At 50.3% G+C, this 21,734-nt stretch overlaps 1 gene segment (V, D, J or C); it reads right to left on the reverse strand.

Moving 5' to 3' along the window:
• Positions 1-19,826: 19,826 nt before the first annotated feature.
• LOC118997237 (probable non-functional immunoglobulin lambda variable 11-55) lies at positions 19,827-20,338 on the reverse strand. The segment is given in 2 exon segments: positions 19,827-20,185; positions 20,261-20,338. Coding segments are annotated over 2 exon segments (390 nt in total).
• Between the last annotated feature and the right edge of the window lie 1,396 nt (positions 20,339-21,734).

The following is a 21,734-nucleotide window of genomic DNA, read 5'->3' on the forward strand; positions in this document are numbered from 1 at the left end:
CGACTCACGGGTGCTCCTTCGCACCTTCTGCCATGGAGTTATTTGTGTCCATTGTCTCCCTCTGTCCCAGAGACTATGGAGGGTTTGGGCCCAGGGTCAAACTCCATAGGCCTGGATGCCCAACCGCCAGGGGCCTGAGTGAAGGGTGGATGTTTACTGAATGTGTTTGGGCAGCAAAGTTCAGGCTCACAGGGATCTGAGTGGAGCTGGGCTCCAAGTTTGCTCCCTGTTTTTCCCTCTGGCCACGGCTCATTCCACGAGTAACTGACCCTGTCATTGCCTGGTGAATAATGTGTTTTTTGCGTGTGTTCGGGGTGAGAAAAAGAAGGTCTCTAAGACCTCGTAGATGTCCTCAGCTCCATATTCCAAGAGTCAGTTGCTCTCAGTCGCCCCTTCTCTGTACCTTGCCCCTCCTCAGTGATGTGTCAAACAGATGCCACTCCTTCCTGTGACCTGGAACGAAATAAGAGTCCTGCTAAGCATGTGCAAAACTAGCCCAGGAAGTTCTGCCGTGTGGCTCAGTTGGTTGTCCTGTCATACCATACGCCACAAGGTTGTGGGCTCGATGACCCATCAGGGCACATACGTAAGTTGCAGGTGAGATCCCAGGTCAACGGTCATACAGGAGACAACCAATCAGTGTTTCTCTTTCCCATCTGTATTTCTCTCCCCCTTTTGCTTGCTCTAAAATCAGTAAACATATAATTGGGGGAGGATTTAAGAAGAAGATTACGATGTAAAAATCTAGCCCAGAAACGTAGGTAACAACATTAGGAAAAGAGAGTGACCATATTTTCAGAAACACCATGACCATTCCAGGACTGAAGATGTTCCCAGAGGAGGCGCCAGTTCAGGCTTTTCTGAGTGATGTTTCCGTGTCTCCCACTGGGGCAGCCCTGCCCTCTACAGTGGCTAAGCCTCCTAGAGGTGCACAGACTGGTTTTCAACATGACTACTGAAATTTCATCCACAGTTCTCACAGTTCCGTGCGTGGGTACACCAGTGGCTGTGGCTAGGTGGTGATGGACACCTGGCCTAGTATCCCAAATGTCACTCAGTGAGCCATGATATTTAAATTTGTTAGGACTCCAATCTGGAGTCCCAGCAGATGGCACATGCGAATGGCTGCTGTAGAGATATTTTATATTAATCTTCCAAGTGATATCTCTCCAAATGGGTATTTTTTGTCAATATATCTGTATTGTCTCTTTTCCATGTTCTGCTTCCCAAATTGCTCTGTAGGTATAAGTGTATTTTATAATTTTTTATTTCTCAACTTATGTTTGATTTTCCTATCACACTGTTGCAATGAATGGTTTAACCATTAGGAAATTGCGTGTTTGCCAGTGACTAAATGAAGGGTAAACCCACACTGAGAACAGACACAGAAAGGACACTCAAGGGACCAGGGGTGTGTTAACCCGGTCTCAGCAACAGGCATTTCTGCAGAGGGAAGTCCCACCAGAAAGTCTTTGGGAGGGAAAAGTCGATCCAAACCAAACAAATGCATTTTCCCTAGGTGCCCTCCAAGCTTGCTGTGAGGGCCTCCAGTACTGCTCCCATACTCGCCAAGAGACCCGAGAGATGCGCAAACAATCCGTGGCCTGGTCAGGGCCGCTGTGGTCTCCTCCATAACTGCAGGTGGTGTCAAGACCAGAAGGAAGTGGTACAGATTCTACCACTTTTTCTTTCCGAGGAAGACATCGAGATGATCAGACAAGTGGACATCCTGACTGCCTTCATCCTGGAGCTCAAACATGATTCCAGGTTTTACTGAGAGTGGAAATTGGGGCCTTGAAAAAAAAGCTGATTTTCCAAATAAAAAAATAAGAATAATAAATGTTGTCTACTTTACAGCACCTGTAAGTAATTGTGCTCCCTGGAGGTGGTACAGGGCTGTGGGCACTGGGGAAGGGTGTCCTGTGCTGTTATGTGAGGAGAGATCATGAATGTGTGTGTGAGTTGTGTTCATGAGCCTGCGTGTCTTCCTGGGAGTTGTTTCTCATTCACACCACCATGATGTCAGCATCAACCTTCTGATATAAATTCCATGACAAGTGAGCACTTTCTTAAATTAACTCAGACAACACACATCCCAGCTCCACCTGCAGTTCTGTTTGTTTTTCCATCTCAGCGGATGGAGAGATCGAGGTGCTGATATCAGTGGCGCGAGCCCTGTGGTTCTTAAAGTGGGACAGTCACTGTGTGGACATGGCAATTCTGATGCTCTGAACTATCAACCTGCACGTTCCCTCCATCATAGGATCAGTACTCACCTTGCAAGGTCAAGGGTCAAGGACGTGAAGAGGACAAGCCACACTCCCTGCACATCACATGTTGCTGGAAGACCATGACCTGCAGAGAGTCCAAGGAGGCCAGCCAGGTGCTGGCACAACCAGCTGCAGAGTGAGCTCTTCAAGAAGTACGCGCGGCCACGTGTGCACAGCGCACCCAGGGCAGAGGACCTGGTGCCTGGGAGGTTGGAGGTTTGCAGGTGGTTGGGTGCTCACTCAGTAAGATTCCTATAGAGAGGCTGGCTGCCACCTCTATGGCCTTCAAAAGTATTGTGCCCAAAATAGCCACTGAGCTGAATAAGCTGCCAGGTTTGTCTGGAGTCCAGAGCAGGGGCTGCCACCCTCACTGCAGCCACCACCGCTTCCCCACGCCCCACCCCCACCCCAGGCCGCCCGGTGATGCTTCAGAGACTGGAGTGTTTCTCTGGAACTTCTCCCATGTCCCGCTCTTCGCCATCTCGTCCTACCTGCCTGTGGCCGGAGGGAAGGGGATTATTGCCACTCACTGAACTAATTTCTTCAAATCTTTCAGGGAAATGGATGCTCCAGAAAGCTGTTCCACACCCAGATATTCAGTTGTTGACAGTCCCCTGGCACAGGGTTGGGGTTCTGCATTCTCCAGTCTGAGAAGCATGTGATGATGTAGTGTGGGGGGTAGTCAGAAACCTGAAATGGAAAAACGATGTCAGAGAATGGTCGGGGTGACCCTCAATTCCAGTACCTGATTAAAGGGAAGTATTTCTGGACAAACCTGAAGCCACAGTTTCCTTCGCAAAAGGCTCTGAGACAGATGTCCCAGGTCACCCACTCCAGGGCTGCTGCTGTCCCCGAGCCACACTGTGGCTCCACGTCATGGTGCTGCTCCTTCGACAATAGGTGGCCTTGTTCCTGAGACCAGGCCCCACATGGTGGGTGCATGAGCCAGCACAGCCCACAGGCAGGACCCTGGAAGACATAAATAAAGAGGGACTGAGATGTGGGGCCCCTGCTCCTTTGTCCCCAGCTTCACTCCCCTGAGAACCAACATTCCCAGAGGTTGTGGTGGTTTCCATGGGCTCAGAGCATTGATGAGATTTCAGGAACTTCATGTGTCGGAATCACCGTGTTGTATCCCTGCTGCTGCCTCTGCCAGGACAGTCGCCCTTGACTGTCTGTCCTGGGTCCCAGGCCCTGAAGGAGGCTGGAGGAGCAGGGAGAGATGCAGGGACCTGTGTGCACAGGGCCGGGACCACACTGCTCAGGGGACAGACTGGGGCAGGAAGCCCGAGGGAGGGTGAGCATCAGGGAGCTTCACCTGCATCAGGTGTGATCAGTGAGGGGAAGGGGAATCCAGGATGTGGGGGCGACAACCTGGGCCTGGACCTCGGCCCTGGAACTAGCCTCCCAGCCACAGCCCCCTCCGCAGTCCATGTACTGGGAGACCTTGCAGTTAGTTTTTCCTTCCATTTGGGAGAAACTGTTGTCTTAGGCACACTGAGAATTGTGAACCACAAACCAGGATATTTACTTCAGTTTAAATTTCTTGCCATGTTTTCTAACTTTCACTGTATCAGACTATCCTTTCTCACAGATTTACCCTTAAGTACTTCACATGTACGCTGTTACGAATAAGTACTGACAAGGAACAAGTGGGTTCTGGATTCTGCTCCAAGGAAAGCCAGATTGGTGAGACAGGAACTGGTGTAAAAGACAGAGGTTTGTTTAGGTGCCCTGCGAACTCCCCAGTATCCTGTGAGGGCCCCCATCAGGCTTCATTCGGGACATTTATAGCAGCGGGCTTGACAAATCCACATCTCTTCCACACTCTCCTGAGCCTCAAGAGAAGGGGATGTCCTCACAGCCTGGGGCAGCTGGATGGATTTGGGGTCCTGCTCCTGGAGAAGCACCGCGCCCCACCCCCAAGAGGCTGTGTCTGTGATAATGATGTGGGTGAGAGGGGGTGGAAGGAGATGGGACAGAGGAGAGTCAGCAGCAGCTCAGGGAGACACAGGGCTGGGACTCAAACCTGTGTCCATGGCACCTGGGGACTCAAGAGAGTGAGATCCCTGGGGAAGGCCCAGATGGCATTCCCGGTGAGTTCAGGGCAGGCCACTCTGAGAGGGACATTTGAGCCACCTACAGAGACAGTTGTTTTACACAAGTAGGATCCAAAGCCACACAAATAGCCAAACCTGTCCTAGGGGATGGGGAAGAGGAACAGGGATGCACTCCCGGGGAACGATTTCCAGGAGCCCCTGAGCTGCTCATCTGTGCAGAGAGAAGGGTGAAGTGAGTAAGACTCCAGGACAGGGCACGATTGTCCTCAGACAGGAAGAGTTGGCTTCCTGACCCATTGCTGTGTGACATAACTCCCCCACACGTTTCTGGTCCTCATTCAAATGTTTTATTTGGTGCATCTTTTCCAACTGAGTGTCCCCAAACTCTGCATGTGTCCAGCCTCACAGACATCTGGGCATGACCCTTCTCACAGGGTACAGGGTGAAGAGAAAGGTTGAGATTACAGATCCTGCATTAGTGATGGAGGAGCCCCCTTTTTAAATCCTCACCTGAGTGTGTTTATGGATTTGAGAGACAGAGGAAGGGGGAGAGAGAAAGAGAGAGAGAGAGACACTAATGTGAAGAAGAAATAACAGATTTATTATCTCTCATGTGATCAAACCTGCAACCTAGTCTGTGCCCTGACCAGAATCAGCCCTGGAAGTTTCTGGTGCACAGGATGATGCTCCCCCCAACCGAGCCACCTGGGCAGGACCTGAGGAAGCCTTTTGCTGACATCCTGGTGAGCACAGAGAGCTCACACACAATCATATTTCAGTGTGGATGAGATTCTGTTAGCTCAGAATCTCTGGAGCCAGAGAAACCCGCTTCCCCTGAGACCCAGGAGAAAAGAAGAGGTCTCAGAAACAGGCCACAGTGGTCACATGCAGATGGAATGTAAACTCACTCTTTCCTGAGAGCAGCAATTTCCTGGGAGGTGCACCTGGGACACACTGGACCCCTGATGCACCAAAATCCCGCAGGCAACTCAGGCCTCTGATCTAGGCCTGGACCCTGGTGGGCACTGGTGGGTTCAACCCCCTCCTTCCTAGTCTATCATGCCCCTGTAGGATTACGCAGCCCTGAGGCCTAATTTAGGCCCCTGTAGACATGAGCAGGCTGAAAAGATATTAACAATGGAAAAATAAAATGTTTAACTATGGACAATAAGAAAACAGTTGTGCAGCCATGGGTATTAGGAAATGAGTTACCCACTAAAAAGTGACAACAAATGCCACCCGAGTGTGACTTGGTCACAGACAGATAAGCAGTGACACCCACAGGCAGAAAGAGCACAGGGAGGTTTCTGTCTCACTTCCCCGTGACTCTGGAGCATCGTGTAAGTATCACCACTGCTGCCCGATGCACCACAGTAATAGTCGGCCTCGTCCTCAGCCTGCAGCCCCGAGATGACCAAATGTGCAGCGTTGGTTGAGGTGTCTTTGGATCCAGAGACACGACTGGGGACCCCAGGTCCCAGCTGCTTGTCTGAGTCTGAGTAGTAGTAAAGGAAAAACCGGGGAGCGCTCCCTGGCTTCTGCTGGTACCAGTACATGTTTCTACTTCCAACACTGAGGTCTCTGCTGAGGGTGCAGGTGAGTCTGGCTGTGGCTCCAGGAGATGCAGACACAGAGGGCGGCTGAGTCAGCGCAGACTGGGAGAGGGAACCTGCAGAAACAGACAGACACATGGGAGTGAACAGAAGGTCAGGGTGCAGGCGCTGTGGGTCTCTGGGGCCCATCCCTACCTGTGCAGTGACAGAGCAGCAGGAGGAGCATGGGGGCCCAGGCCATGGTGAGCAGGCTGCTCCTTGGTCCACACAGCTGGGGCTGGGCTGCCCAGGCCTCTCTTATCCCCTCCCAGCTGGCTCCATGGAGGAGGGGCTGCTCATGCAAATGAGTCCCCATCCCCTGCCTCTTTCCCAGGTTCACCCACAACTTCTGGAGCCCTTGCTGGTGGAGGCCAGCCTGATACACTAGTTACCTGCTGGGTAAGGCTGGGAAGGGTGTAGTGATTTGAACCACAAGAAGGGCCACCTACAGGGGCCTGAACTGGGCCCTGTCCTCACAGGAATCAAAGTGCCCAGCTCTGAGGGCTCCTGTCCCTGGAGGGTTGCCTGGCCAGGAGCTCCTGTATTTGCAGGGATGGTTTATGGCGCCCTCTGCTGCTCTTCAGGCAAACAGCTCTTCTTTCAAGCTGATCCAACACCTAGACTTCACCTGTCTCCTTGGCTCCTGTGTTTCCAACACATAAGGGTAATTGGTACAGGGAATGAGAGTCATTCTTACACTGGACGATGTGGGCCAGTGCTGGTGTGACCATCACGGATTCAGACACATGTGACTCCTGACCAGGAGAGCCTGAGGACTGCTGGGGAGTGAGGTCACATGAAGGGAACAGAGAACAGAATGGATATGGGACGGAGGCCCAGGCCAGAGCCCGGATCACTGCAGTTGGAGGATCCTGGGACTCTGCAGCAGAGGAGGGTGGGAGGGGTCTCCAGAGAATTCCCTGAGTCTGAGGGCTCCCTGATGTCTCCCACAGGAGTCACCAGAGAAGACTATGGGCATCTTACAGAGCCTGCTTCTCCAAGCCTGTGTCTAGGGCGAGGTGGGCAGTATCTCTGTGGATACAGGGGCCCATGGGTAAAGGAGGGCACAGCCCCTGTCCTGAGGGTGGGACACAGCAGCACAGGCCCTGGTGGTGGCCCTGGAAGTGCACCACTCACACCTCCTTCCCAGACACCCTGCAGGGGAGCAGAGGCCACCTGCAGTGCCACAGCCTCTTGTGGCTCCAGGCCAAGAGGGGTAGCACAGCACACAGGGCCCCACCTTTCCTGCTGGAAGCAGTGTCCCCTAAGGGGCCCCCACCTGCAGGAGACTTCCAGGCACTCAGCCTGCCTCAGCCCTGCCCAGACCTGCGCTGTGGTGGGAGCTCTTCCTGCCCCATCCTGCCTTCTCTCCCCCTCCTGGGAGCAGCGCTGTCCATGATGGCTCTCCCTCCTTCTCCATCCCTTCCCATCTTTCCTGCACTGGCGTGCCCACCTCCAAGGTCACTTCTCTACTCATTGACTGTCCTCTACTTCTCAGATTTCACAGGAAAGAAATTCCAGGTCAGAGACAAAAGCAATCCACAAGAAATCTTTTGTTAATTAATAGAGCTAATCAATTTGTTCATTCATTCAAAGTATATAGTTTAAAAATGGAATTACTGCATGAATGTATATGTACACATATTTGAATGTATACACACATATATATATTACATATGCATGTATTTATGAACATGTACAGATAAGTATACACACTCACATACACACAAATGTTTGTATTTAATACGACAGGCCCAGCACTGATGTGCTGTCTCTTCTACAAACTCCTCTTAGATCAGGTTCAAGTCCAGAGCAGTGACAGTCCCTTGGAGGCCTGTCCCTTCTGTGAAGAACCAGGTCCTCTCCTTGTATGCAATTCTTCCCTTCTGCCCCGAGCTCTCCTCCTTGTGAATGCCCTGCCACCCGAGGAGTGAGCAGGCTCTTCCCTCCAGGGACGGAGGTGGTTGAAAGGAAGGCCCTGTGTGAGTTCCGAGAGGCTGATGTGTGATTCTTTACTGTCTGTCAATGTTCCCACGTGCTTGGACACAACTCTCATTCCCATGGTTCTTGCAGGGTGGCCGCTGGGAACCTTTTCTTCAGGCAGAGAAAGCAGGTTTGCTTTTAGGAGATATTAGCAGTAACTTTCACAAATGGAGAGTTTGAGAAAATATGTGGTTTCTGCTCCAGAATGAGTGCTGTTGGGGCCTGATTAAAGGTCAGAGAAATTGATATGCTCTTATCTGAAAATATGCCCATGCTACATTGTGATTTTCCCAAAAAGGTCAACTCAGGAAATAACAAAACCAGAGCAGAATAAAATAATGAAATCATTGTATCCAAGGACTAAATTGAAAATGTGAAAATAAAAGACCCTATCACTCATCATTTCTCTGAGGAGGGTGGACATCAGGCTGCTTTGAGACACAGGACTCTGGCCATGTGATCCCCATGTCAAGGAACCACAGTTTTCCTCAGGCTGGTGAAAGCGGGGAGCTATGTCTTGGTTCCCCATCTGAGTCCTCTGCCTGCCGTGCTCCGCTATAGGGCAGTGAGCAGTGGGTCGGCTTCTCCTTCAGGCTGGGCTCTGGGGAGGGTCAGGGCAGCTTCGTCTCAGAAATGTTAGTCTGAGAAGCAGGCAGGGCCTCAGGGCAGTTTATTGCTTGTGCCATAAATCAGTGTTCCGGGGACTTGGCCAAACTCCTACTTGATCATCTGCGAATAGTGACCATTGGTGATGGCTCCTGTGCCAGAGCCGCAGGTGCGAGTGGCCATCTTTCCTGGGGACACAGTGAGAGCTGGAGAGGTACCACAGCCTGAGAAGTTTACCTTTAAATCAAAAGACACACAGGTCAGGAATGAAGGATCAAAGCACAGGGATCCTGCCAAAGGCTCCCTCCTGCAGTGAGTGAGGAAGGGGAGGAGGAGGCCTGGTCAAAGCAAAGACTTCCCACAGTCCTTTGGCCTCAAGCTGGTGTTGGTCTCTCAGGTGTCCCTCTGCCTCCTCCCCTAGTCTCTGGGGTACAGGGTGTCTTTGGTGGGGCATTATGCAAATATGAGCCCACAAACACCCTCATTCTGGGTCCTCTGCCCAGTTTGTAGCCTCACTGTCAGGAGGCTGCTGGGATGGTTGTGTGTCTGAGTCTGTCCCTTGAGAGGAAGCACCTGCTGTCACGTCTAACTCAGGCCAGTGGGCATGAGGCAGGGCCCATCAGTTAGAATCATTTCGGTTTGTTTCAAGCCTTTCAGCTCTGAGAAGATCCACAGCGCCCCCTGGTGACCTTCTGAATAGAATGTTAATGGTAGGAAATGAGCAAACATGGGGATAGTGGGACAGGGTTGGGTTTTCACGAAGTCCCTTCCTCCCTTCCATCCTTCTTTCCTGTCAACCCATGTCCCTGACAGCCAATTCCATGCCAACAAAGATCAGCAGTTTGGGGTGTGGTCAAGAGGGAAACTTAATTCAGTACCAGTAAGAGCGATGCAGCATGGTTATGGAAACAGCCCCGCTGTGTAGCTGCCCAACTGTGATGCAGCAGAGCTTTGGAAACAATGGGGTGCGGAACAGCTCTGGGATCAGGGGGCCCTGGGACAGGCCACTCTGGCTAGTTAGGTCTGCTCGATTCCTCTACATTCCCAGCTTTGTGACACCCTCTTTTACCGAACTCTGCACTGGTCGGCTTCACTCAGCTCTGGGGAGACCACATCAGTGTTTCAGCTCAGCCATGCAGACAGTCTTCATTCTTCAGTGGCAAGTGCACTCACTGAGCCACACAGCGTCTAGCTCATGGGAACAGAAGCCTACAACCCCTGGTCCCTGATTGGCCCATTGTTATAAAAATGAAGGTGCCAAATCCTTGCATTGTTTTTGCTCCAAAGTCACCACCCTGACTGGTCAGAATAGAGCTGCTGTGATTGGGTGTGGAAAGCCTCGATCTTATTGTTTAGCACAGAATTCCAGGAACCCTTCCTAAAGGCTGGCTCAGATGGCAGCTACGCAGGGCAGGCAGGCAGCTTAGCCCAGAAGCAGGCAGTTCAGTAAGGAGGCCGTTTCTATAGAGGTTGCCACACACAAAGGCTGCACATTTTTCTGTGTTCACAGCCAATCCAGGAATCCAACTTTGCAATAAACATTACAGAAAGCAAGCATACAGACAACTACATTATATATATTCTTAACACCATCCATATAATGCTTTCTTTTTCTTTAAATTTAATTTCTATGGACTTAACCTAAAATTTTCCAACTGAGGCATTTAGGGAGAGGAAAAATCAGGTAAATCATAATATCACATGTTTCCCTCCTCAGGCCCAGGGCTGGAACCCTCGGGGACTCATGCAATGATACACCCGCAGCCTCTAACCTGTCCCCTCACTGGGACAGTCAGCCCAGGTATCACTGGTTCTGGAAGCCAGTTCTAAATAAGATGTGTTCTCATGTGTAATTACTCCTGTGGTCCAGAAAATGCATCTTAATATATAGTTAAAAATCCCTTCCAAATTTTGGTTGTACTTTGAAATCAAGTCATAATGAATGTGGTTTAATATTTTAAATATGCTTATTAGTGTTCTTGGATTTTTGAATGGCTACCAGAAAGAGATTGGGCCATGAGATGTTCATCTGATTGAATTTTAAGCAGAAATTCTCAGAAACGATTTTATACCAATAGCAGAGGAGGTAATTTTCAAACTTTAATGTGTATAAAAATCTCATGGAGGGCTTCTTAGAACAATTCTCAGACCAAACACAGGATTCTGTCTCTGTGGGTCTAGTCTGGGAATTGCATTTCCAGACAGCCCAACAGTAAGGCTTCCCCTTGAGTGGGAAACCACATATGTATGTGGTTCCAGCATCAAATCAATAAGAGAAAACCTGTTATTGCCCTTTAAACAGAAGAGTCTTCCAGGGAATAGAGGGATCTGAGATATATTTTGGGGTCCAGGTCCTCCCCAGCATCACCCTAGAAAGAAGGGGAGAGAGAAAACCCAGCCTTAACAGAGTCACACGGGGAGGGGAGAAGAACTCACCCTGGGAGAGGGGAGGAGACACATGGAGATGAGGCACTGGATAGAAACTAGGGCCCTGGAGCCAATCCCCGTACTGTACTGTCCACTCCCACCCTCTCTCCATTCTGCCTCTGATGGTTCAGCCCTTCTGAGTCATGAGGAGGATTTACATGCACTTCCCCATGCACTTCAATCACTGTGTAAACATCAATATTACTGTCCACACACATTGCACAGTAATAGTCAGCCTCTTCCTCAGGCTGGGCCCTGGTGACAGTGAGGTCAGCTTGTTCCCAGAGAGGGATTTGGGGAAGTGATCAGGGACCCCAGAGGGCCGGCTGTTTGTGGTGCACATGAGCATGCAGGAAGCCTTGCCTGGGGTCTGCTGAAACCAGCTGGGGTAGTTAAACATAGAGAGGTGCCCAGAACTAAGGCACAGGTAAGTGTGACTGTCCCTCTTGGAGACACAGACAGTGATGGCTCCAGGGTCACCACAGTCTGAGATCCACACCTAAAACCAATAGCAGAGAGACAGTTATTGTTAAGGGGGAGAAGGGTTACTCTGAGATGGTGCTGGTATTTGCTCCCAACCTCCAAAGTGCAGAGTCCCTCCTCTGACCTGAGCTGTAAGCCAGGAGCCTGAGCAGGAGCCCGGTGCAGGTCATGGTGGGGACACTCACAACTCATGGCCTCCTCAGGCTACTCGGCTGGAGGGTGGCATCCTTGCACCTTTTCATGCCTTTCCATTGCCATTAGAAGGAGGAGGTGCTTCAGGCAAATCAGCTTCCCCTCTCCAGTCCTGCCCCAGTGTTACCCTGATGTCCCCTGAGGGTCATCTTGAAATAGGCAGATGCTGGCACCTCACACAGACCAATGACCACACAGTGACTGAGATGCCCTGTGTGATGGGCAGCTGATATATTCCTCCCACTCAGCTTCCTCATGACTCTAGTGACCTTATTCCTGAGAGTCTTACCTGCAGTGGCTGAGGCTGAATGATGAGATGTATGTGTTTACCTTTTGGCCCCAGTGATCCAGTTCATTCCAAATCTAATCAGGATCCTGAGAACATCTTCTTCCTTCCTCAGTGAGAACTCTCTTTCTCTTCCTTGGGAAGGCTTAGCAGTTACTCCTTTCTCCTGAGTGACTGACTCCCTGGGACCATCACAGCCCGTGTCTTGGGTATAAAAGGAGTTTCTACCTCTGACAACATCTTGTGACCTGTCTCCAGTAGCAGCAGGGCACCAGGCCTTGGGCTGTGCACTCACAGGGCTGCACCACAAGCCTGGGGAGGGGAAAGCCCCTGTGTCCTGGGAAGCCATGACTCTAGGGGGTCTTTTCAGTGTAACTGTGGGTTTTGAGGGGCAAAAGTCAGAGTGTCTCCATGAAATTATGAGACATCTGGCAACATCAGTGCTAATAAAATAAGAAGACACTTGTCTCATAACCAGAAATATAAACACCCAAGACTGTTGGAACAAGTTGGGGTTAACATCATAGAACATTTTAAAACTCACTTTCTCCACCTTCTGCTGTGGAGCAGAAGGAATGGGCAGAGTGGATGAGGGGGTTTGTGATGGAAGAAAAATGAGCAGGAAGGTGAAGTGTCTCAGGTGTCAGGTCCTGGCTGGTGTGGCTCAGCTGGTTGGAACGTCGTCCTGTGCTGGGAAGGCTGTTGGTTCCATTCCCCGTCCGGGTGCCAACGGGAGGCAACCGATGGATGTTTCTCGTTCCCATGGACGTTCCTCTCTCTTCCTTCCTCTTTCTCAAGGTCGTGAACAATGTCCTTGGGTGAAGATACAAACATAGTTAAAATGTCTCAACTACTCGGAAATGAGGAATTACACAACAGGTGTTTAGCACACTTGAAATAAAAATATGATTTGGTCTTCATTTCGGAATTATTACTAAGTTTTGAGTTTAAATAAATATGTATAATGTTTTTTCCCCAATGTATTTTATGAGACTCCCAACTCTGTTAACATTAAATATTCATACTGAAATATTTTATACTTATACAAGTATAGCTCTGATAATGTAGAAAAATAAGAAATACTATGTCTATGAAATACTGACATGAAGAAAATTAAGACAAAAGTCAAAAGAAAAATGACAAAGTTGAAAATAGAAACAATATCAGTTTTCATAAGTCATTAGAATATATTGAAATATAACAAATAAATAATAACAAGAAAACAACTGATATGATCACACAAAAAGGGTCAATGAAGTTATAACACATTTCATCACGAGTTAATTGGAAACCAAATTAGCAGTAAGGATTCCTGATATTTGTCACCCATACAGATGTCTTCAGGCATTTTCTACACACCGCGGGTCAGTTAGTGTGTCCATGAGGAAAATCTATGAGGAATTAGGAGCACATTGATTCCTATGGAGTGAGGAGGGGGGTTAGACTGGGTGGGAGACACACCGGGCTGCCCCAGGAGCCCCTCACATGCAAGAGGGAGACAGAGTAACTCCCCTTGTGGGTCCTGGGGGAGCTCTACTCTCTGAAAGAACATGCTGGCCTCTTCACAGCTGCTCTCCCCAAAGTTCTAGGTCCAACATCCCCCAGAGAGAGCACACATACCCTCGTCTCAGTCCGAATCTAACCAGGGAAACAGAGGGGGTTTTGTTGGTATAATACAGATACTTCTCACTCATGTGCTGAATCACTTGGGCAGGTATCAGCTGTGATCATAAACGACATTTCCTGTTAGGCTGGCGTACTTCACATAATAAGATGAGAAAATATGTTGAGGCTACCTGCCCCTATATCATTATATGATTATTTTTAATCAAAGTCCTAAATAGTGTGGATGGCAAAGCAAGAACCATCTGCCCAAGGGTCCTGGGAGGAGGATTAGAAGGTGGCAGAAAGAATGGATGACAACCATTTGTGCCCAGGTACAAGTACCAAATGTCCCCTTCCCTAGTAATATTTCCCTGTCCCCTACAGTGAAGACTTGGTTCATTGACTGAAAAGGTGAAGAGAGGAGTCAGGGCTGTGGTGGAGCCGCCCCAGAGCTTTGGACTGACTCAGCACCTGCCCCACTGTTTCCCATCCTGTGTCCAGGCAGCGCTGAAGGTCAAGGTTTTTCAAGAAAGTTTATTTTTTTTTTTTGCAATTGTGCATGTATCTGTGCCTGGGATTCAGGCCTGGAGGATGAGCACGTGAGGGGTGGTGGGTGAAACATGAGGCTATTGTGTGAGTCAGAGCTGAGTGCTCATGTGGCTCCTGGGGCCCCAGGTGCAGTCCGGTCACACCTCAGTGGGCACACTGCCTGTCCAAGTATGCAAGACCCAGTCTAGTATTCTCCTAGCCTGTCTGGCCCAGAATCCTGAGCTCCCAAAACAGTCCACTGGCGCCCTCTGCTGGTCAAAGAACCTGACCCTCCAGCACATTTCCTACTGCTCAGCTGACCTAGAAAGGCTTTCTGCCTTTTGCAGATGTTTTTTCAGATGTCAGTACCCAGGGCAGTAGAACGTGCAGGTCCTCTCTGTGATGTTGGTGTTGAGCTGCTAATTTCTATAGGTCACTAATGACTTGCAAATACCTAAGTGACATGCTGCGTTCTGAGGTATTTTGGGATATTTACTTTTCCTGGGTTCTTCCCAGGGACATAACCATACTGAAACATATTGAAGGCTTAAAGTTCCCCAGAGAATCCAGGTGGTCCATACCTGGTGAGAATGCCACCCTGGTCCCTTTACAGGAGGATGCATTTGGTTGGTGTGGTTGCCATGCCTCAGGTTAGCTGCCAAAGTCCCCCTCGCACGTGTCTTGGCTTTTCATGTCTGTCTGTCCCTCGACCTAACACTACCTGGGGGAAGGTGTCCTGTGTTCCTGGTTATAGGTGTGGGTGCTTCTGTGCCCTTGAATGTTATCCTGACCACACTGAGTTTGTTTCAATAGTCTGATTTTTATGTATATATTGTAGTCTACCTGGTAATTTCTTCAGTATGGGAATTGATGTAAGATATTACTATAAATGGAGCTGTCACTGTTTTTAAGAAGTTCTTCCTTTATCTTTGATATGAGAAACCGTCTCACCTGTTACCCAGTCTGCATTGGGCCTGATCCAGGTTATTTGCTAAGAACTCCCTGCACTGAATCAGCATTCACTTTATAGGATGTACATCCAAAAAATTGATATTTAGCCAATATTACCTCAAAAATATCTAGAGAGGTGAGGGCTTTAAACGTTTAAGGTAAAAACAGGGAAAGTGAACAAGGATGGGTCTGAAAACCTGTCTTCATGGAGGGATCCCCGTGTAGCTAGAGATCGGAAGCCCCTCCAGAGTGGAATCTGGGGAGCAAAAGAGACACACAGCTTCCTCAAAGTATCCGAGTTCAGGGAAGAGCAGAACAGCCTGACCCAGGAACAGGGGACATGCCAGAGGCTGGTGGGAGACCCCAAAGTTTCCCAGGTCACACAGGCTGGACTTCTGCTTCCCTTGTCACAGTCCTGGCAGCTCGAAGGGGTTCTGTGTATTCGGGCACAAAGTGGTTCTGTTTGCATTGGGTGCCAGTAAGGAAGGAGACATTCAGTGAGCACCAAGGACAGATGGAGGGGAGAACCTGAGGGCCCTGGTTTCACAGTTCTCCTGACAACAGGAGCCAAAACCCTGGCTGGTGTAGGACAGAGTCAGGGGTAGAGTCCTGATGAGACAGGATGCAGAGTGGACAGCAGGATTCACCTCACTTCTCTGTGGACCTGTAGCCCTTTGGTGGCAGGGCATTGTCCTGGGCTACGTGACAGTGAGTGTCAGCTTCCTCATCAGGCTGGTGCCCAAAGCTGGTCCAGGAGGCCGTGTGCACACAGCAGAAGGCAGAGAAGAGGGCCAAACCCTGAGGATCGATCACCTCTGTCCTAGCTCACAAGGTAGGGATTCAGTCTGGGACCCCGGGCACCATTTCCATGGTGACCCCCAGAGCGTCTGTTGTTTCTTGTGCAGGAAAAGGAAGCCTCACATCTGAACTCACCCAGAGCTTCAAAGTATAAGTGAAAATGAAAATATTAGAACCTTCTTGCACCTGATACCCCATATCCCACCCGGCACCCTGAATCTGGGAAAGCTCCAGTGGGGTGTGAGAGGAGAGGGGAGCCCAGTCAGTGCCCATGGGCTCGGGGAACCTGCTCAGGGATCCCACTGGCAGGAGTCCCTGTGGTCCTGAGTGTTATCAGCCATAGGAACATTCATCCACGAACCCACGTCACCCACTTTTCCTTGAGTGGGTTGAGCTTTTTCCAGCAACTCTGGTTCATCCCCCCACTGACTCAAGTCCCATAAAGAAGGGTTTGGCCCAGGCTTAGAATTTTCCTTTCCCAAACCCTCCTCTGCCTGATGTCACAACCGAAGTCCCAGGCCTCCATCAAGGGGTCTAGACCAGCTGTGTCCTCTGTCCTCACACAGCATCTCACAGCTTAGTGACTGGTCCCTGGGACACTGTGTGCTGTGGTGGCTCTGAGCTTATGGGACTGAAAGGGACAGGTGGGTCCCTGCTCAGAGCCCTGGCCCTACAGAGTCTCTTCTGTGGAGCCTGTTTCACCTGCCGGGAAGTCCCAGGATCATAACAAAGACTGAACAGAGAAAAGGCTCCATTGCCTCATTTCAAGAGGCCCAGGGCAGCTTCCCAGGCCCTGGTTCCCACAGTGAACACCAGGCAGCTCTGCAGTGTCATCGTGACCACTGTGTTGAGTTCGGCTTCCATGTCCCTGAGACTCTAGACATGGGATGGAAAACTGGGAGTAGACCCATGATAAACTAGAAGGTCCCCGGAGTATAGTTTACATACACAGAGATTATTTTGAAATGGTCAATTGTCTTGAAGGAAAACTCTGTTAGGCTGAGGGTTTTGTCCCACTTCCCCATCTGTGTGAGTCACTGTGAGGAGCACCACTGTACCAGATCGCACAGTGATAGTTGGCCTCGTCCTCAGGCTGCAGCCCAGAGATGAGCAGGAGCCCTGCATTGGCCGAGGTGTCTTTGGATCCAGAGAAGTGGCTGGGAACCCCGGAACCCTGGTGCTTGTCGGAGTCTGAGTAGAACCTCAGGAAATACCTGGGAGGGCTCCCTGGCTTCTGTTGGAACCAGTGTATGTGGTAACCGCTAACACTGAAGCCACTGCTCAGAGTGCAGGTGAGTCTGACTGTGGCCCCAGGAGATGCAGAGAGTGAGGGCAGCTGAGTCCGCACCGGCTGGGAGAGAGAACCTACAGACACAGAGACATCAGTGGGAACAGAAGGGTCAGGGTGCAGGTGTCCTTGAGGCCTGTCCCTACCTGTGCAGTGAGAGGGGAGCACGAGGAGGAGCACAGGAGTCCAGGCCATGGTACTGGGTGCCAGGAGCTGGAGGTCTGTCTTTCCGGCTTCTTTTATCTTCCTCACAGGCCTCGAAGAGGAGGGGCTACTCACGCAAATTTGTTTTCCTTCCTGGAGCACCTGCACCACCCTGACCCCCCATCCCTGAAGTCTGAGTTTCTTTCTATAGACAGACTAGAGCCTTAGGGTGAGTGTTCGAGTTTCCCCATGGGAGGCACTTGGGAGGAAGCAGCTGCTGGGACCCTCCACAGACCAGTGAGCAGGAGACCGTGCCCAGCCCTGAGAACACAGCTGCTGAGTCCCCACCAGCAACAGGCACCCCTGCCTCAACCCTGGGGAGTTGGGGAGATGGTATAGCAGGCAGCGCCCTTGGGCTGGGGAAGGCCCACTGTGCCCCCTGTTGTCCCCCTTTCAACCTTCTGTCTGTGTATGGAAATGATGTCAGAGATGTAGGCCTGATGGCGGGGTCACTGTCATTTCAGCAGAACCCAGGGGCCACGACCCCTGCCATGCCCCCAGGTGGCTGCTATTAATAAACAGCCCTTCCTGTGGAGCAAGTTCCTGGGCCACTGCGAGTAAGCGGGATGGCCATGTGGTCCGTGCCCCAGGCGGACCTAGAAGGGGCGAGCACGCAGAAGACTTTGGGCAGGAGGCGATGGTGATCTGGGTCTGAATGGCCAGTGAGGGTCCGGCGGGTGCCCAAACATGGGGCCCAATATTATGAGATGTGAGGATTGTCAAGGGTTTAGCAGATTCTGCAGACACTCAGCAACATGAAACGGAGTTTGTGGGTGGAACAGGTGACAGACCACAGAGGCGCCCATGGTGCTGTCCTGGTGGCTCGATGGCTGCGGGGCGGAGAACAGCAAGGTAGCCAGATTGCAGAGAGCTGTCTCGTTCATAGGGCAGGGACAGAGGTGTTTTTAGGACCACTGTAATGAGGTATGGCCTTCCTGCAATTAATGTCCCATAATTAAACGTATTATGTGCTAACTCCTCACAGGTGTGTATATCTGAATCCATCCCCACATCTAGATAATAAATACATCCTCCCGCTCAAAAATGTCCACGTGCCCTCTTTGAAGTCTCTCCTTCCTGCCACCCCCTCCCCAATCTCTAGCCAATCACCTGGTCTTCCTTTTTTCGTTTGCCTTTCCTAGCTTTGTATAGAAATGGAATCTTATTTTCCCTGTTTTTCTCGTTTCCCTCATTTATTGTTCTTTGGGGTCTGGCATGATCTGCATGTACACAGATCACTCCTTGCTGGAGAGAGTCCCATTGCACAGCTCCCGCAGTGTGCTGGTCCATTTGCCGGCTGACAGGCATGTGGGTTGTGTCCGCATTGGTATGACTGTGCATAAAGTGTTATTTACACTGTAAATTGGTCAGTCCTCAGCTTATACTTGTGTGTCATGATGTAAGTATCAATGATGTAAATGCTTAATATTAATGAATGAATATAAATTTTGTTACAACATGTACATTATAAATGAATAGAGTCACAGTGCATCTCTGTGGACATGTCCTGGCATGGATGTGCATTTTGTTTTTCATGGGTAAATACAGCAGCTGAGTCACAGGGAAGGTGTATGTTCAACCTCATTAAAAACTTTCAAGCTGTTTTCCAAAGGGTTTTTTCGACTGCTCACTCCCCCACAAGTGTTCAACAAGAGGCATTGGGCCATGCACCCTCCAACGCTGGCATGGTAAGGCATTTTATGTTCTCCCATTCTGCTATACGTGTAGTGATATTCTTGCTTGAATTTCTACTTTCATATCCTGTAATGATGCCGAACATACTGCCATGTCCTTATTTACCATCATAGTGAGGTGTCTGCCTCAATTTGATTGAATTGCCTTCTAACTTTGAATTGTAGGAGTTCTTTGTATATTACTGATAGAAGCCTGTTATAGATGTGGTTTTGCATATGCATGTCCTCAGTTTATCGATTAATGTCTTTTCATTAAGCTTGACTGAATGATGTCACTTTATCTTCCTTACAAGCATTCATAGAACAGCGTGTCTCACACGCAGGCCCCCAGCTGGTCCCTGGGGTTACCACGCTGGTCTCTGACAAGGTCATGCTCTCTGTGCAGTAAGCACAGTCTGGAGATTTCTCTCTGTGGTTAGTTTTCCCTTTGGACAAACAAGGCCAAGTTCGGGGGCTGTGACAGTCATCTGGTCAGTCTCTATAACACAGTCTCTCTCTCTCTCTCTCTCTCTCTCACACACACACACACACCAGCATACATGATCTTCCCTGAAACACGCTGTGGCACTGTGGATGGCCCCATCATGGATTTCACCTTCTGTTCCCTAGGGCTTTTGCTACTGAAAATGTGTTGTCATTCTACCCATTTGGGACTGTCATTGTTTTTATTATGTTGGTATATATTTTAATTTGTTTAATGTTTAAGGGTCATTGTGACCATTTTATATAACATGGCAAGGGGCTATAGTGTGGCCTCATTTAAACCAGACACTCCAGGGCTTAGGTCTGTTGTTACTATCAGTAAGTTTTTTACCGCCTCCTGAATGTGTCAGAAGCTGGACACAATGAGGCCCTGGGTTTTTGTCACACTTCCTCATGTGTCTATGTCACAGTGGAAAGTGCTGCTTTCATACACTTGACAGTAATAGTCAGCCTCATCCTCAGGCTGCAGCCCCGAGATGACCAAATGTGCAGCGTTGGTTGAGGTGTCTTTGGATCCAGAGACTCGACTGGGAACCCCAGGTCCCAGCTGTTTGTCTGAGTCTGAGTAGTAGTACAGGAAAAACCGGGGAGCACTCCCTGGCTTCTGCTGGTACCAGAACATGTTTTTACCACCAACACTGAGGTCTCTGCTGAGGGTGCAGGTGAGTCTGGCTGTGGCTCCAGGAGATGCAGACACAGAGGGCGGCTGAGTCAGCACAGGCTGGGAGAGGGAACCTGCAGAAACAGACACATGGGAGTGAACAGAAGGTCAGGGTGCAGGCGCTGTGGGTCTCTGGGGCCCGTCCCTACCTGTGCAGTGACAGAGCAGCAGGAGGAGCACTGGGGCCCAGGCCATGGTGAGCAGGCTGCTCCTCAGTCCACACAGCTGGGGCTGGGCTGCCCAGGCCTCTTTTATCTGCTCCTAGCTGGCTCCAAGGAGGAGGGGCTGTTCATGCAAATGAGTCCTCATCCCATGCATTTTTCCCAGGTTCACCCTCAATGTCTGGAGCTCTTGCTGTGGGAGGCCAGCCTGACACACTAGTTTTGCCCTGGGTAAGGCTGGGAGCAAGTAGTTCCGGGACAACACGGAGGGCCATGCACAGGGAGCTGCGGGTCCAGAAAGGAAATGCCACAGGAATCAAAGAGTCCAGCACTGAGGGCTCCTGTCCCTAGAGAGCTGCCTAGCCAGGAGCTCCTGTTTTGTAGAGATGCTCTCATAGCGCCCTCTGCTGGTCACCAGGCAAATCGTTCTTCTTTCAAGCTGATCCATTGTTTACTTTTTACCTGTCTGCTTGGTTCCTTTGTTTTCAACTCATAAGAGTCATTGGTACAAGAGACAAGAGTCATTCTTACAGGAGATGATGCAGGCATAGTCCTGGTGTGACCATCACGAATTTGGGCACACACGGCTCCTGACCCAGGAGAGCCTGAGGACTGCTGGGGAGTGAGGTCACATGAAGGGAACAGAGAACAGAATGGATATGGGACGGAGGGCCAGGCCAGCGCCCAAATCACTGCAACAGGAAGATCCTGGGAACCTGCATCAGAGGAGGGTGGAGGTGTTTACAGAGGTACAACCCCAATTCTGGGCCCTCTGCCCAGGTTGTAGCTTCACTGTCAGGAGGCTGGGTGGTTGTGAGCTCTGAGTTTGCCCCTTGAGAGGAAGCACCTGCTGTCACCTCTAACTGAGGCCAGTGAGCATGGGTCAGGGCCCATCAGTTAGAATCACTGCAGTTGTTTCAGTCTTTGCCGCACAGAGAAGATTCACAGCGCCCCCTGGTGACCAACAAAGAGAATGTTAGTGTAGGAATTAAGTAGAAAGCAGGGCTAGTGGGACAGGGTTGGGTTTCCTTGAAGTCCCTTCCCCTCTTCCTTCTTCCCTTCTTCACATCCTCCCTTCCTGCTTTCTTTCCTGTTAACTCATGTTCCAGAGGACCAATTCAACGCTGAAAAGAATCTCCAATTTGGGTGTGGTAAAGAGGAAAGTTTTACTCAGAACCAACAACAGCCATACAGCTTGGCTAAGGGCACAGCCCTGCCCTGGAGCAGCCCAACTGTGATGCAGCAGAGCTGTGGAAACAGTGGGGTGCAGAACAGCTCTGGGATCCGGGGGTCCTGGACCAGGACCCTCTGGCTAGTTAGCTCTGCTTAGTTCTTCTACGTTGTGCACTTTGTGCCGCCCTGGTTTACCCCACTCTGCACTGGTGGGCTTCACTCTGCTCTGGGGAGACCACTTCAGTATTTCAGCTCAGCCGTGCACACAGTCTCCATTCTTCAGTCGTTC

Source organism: Sturnira hondurensis, unplaced genomic scaffold, assembly GCF_014824575.4.
Source record: "Sturnira hondurensis isolate 20B ecotype Veracruz unplaced genomic scaffold, ASM1482457v3 Scaffold0012754, whole genome shotgun sequence".
Taxonomy (NCBI): Eukaryota; Metazoa; Chordata; class Mammalia; order Chiroptera; family Phyllostomidae; genus Sturnira; species Sturnira hondurensis.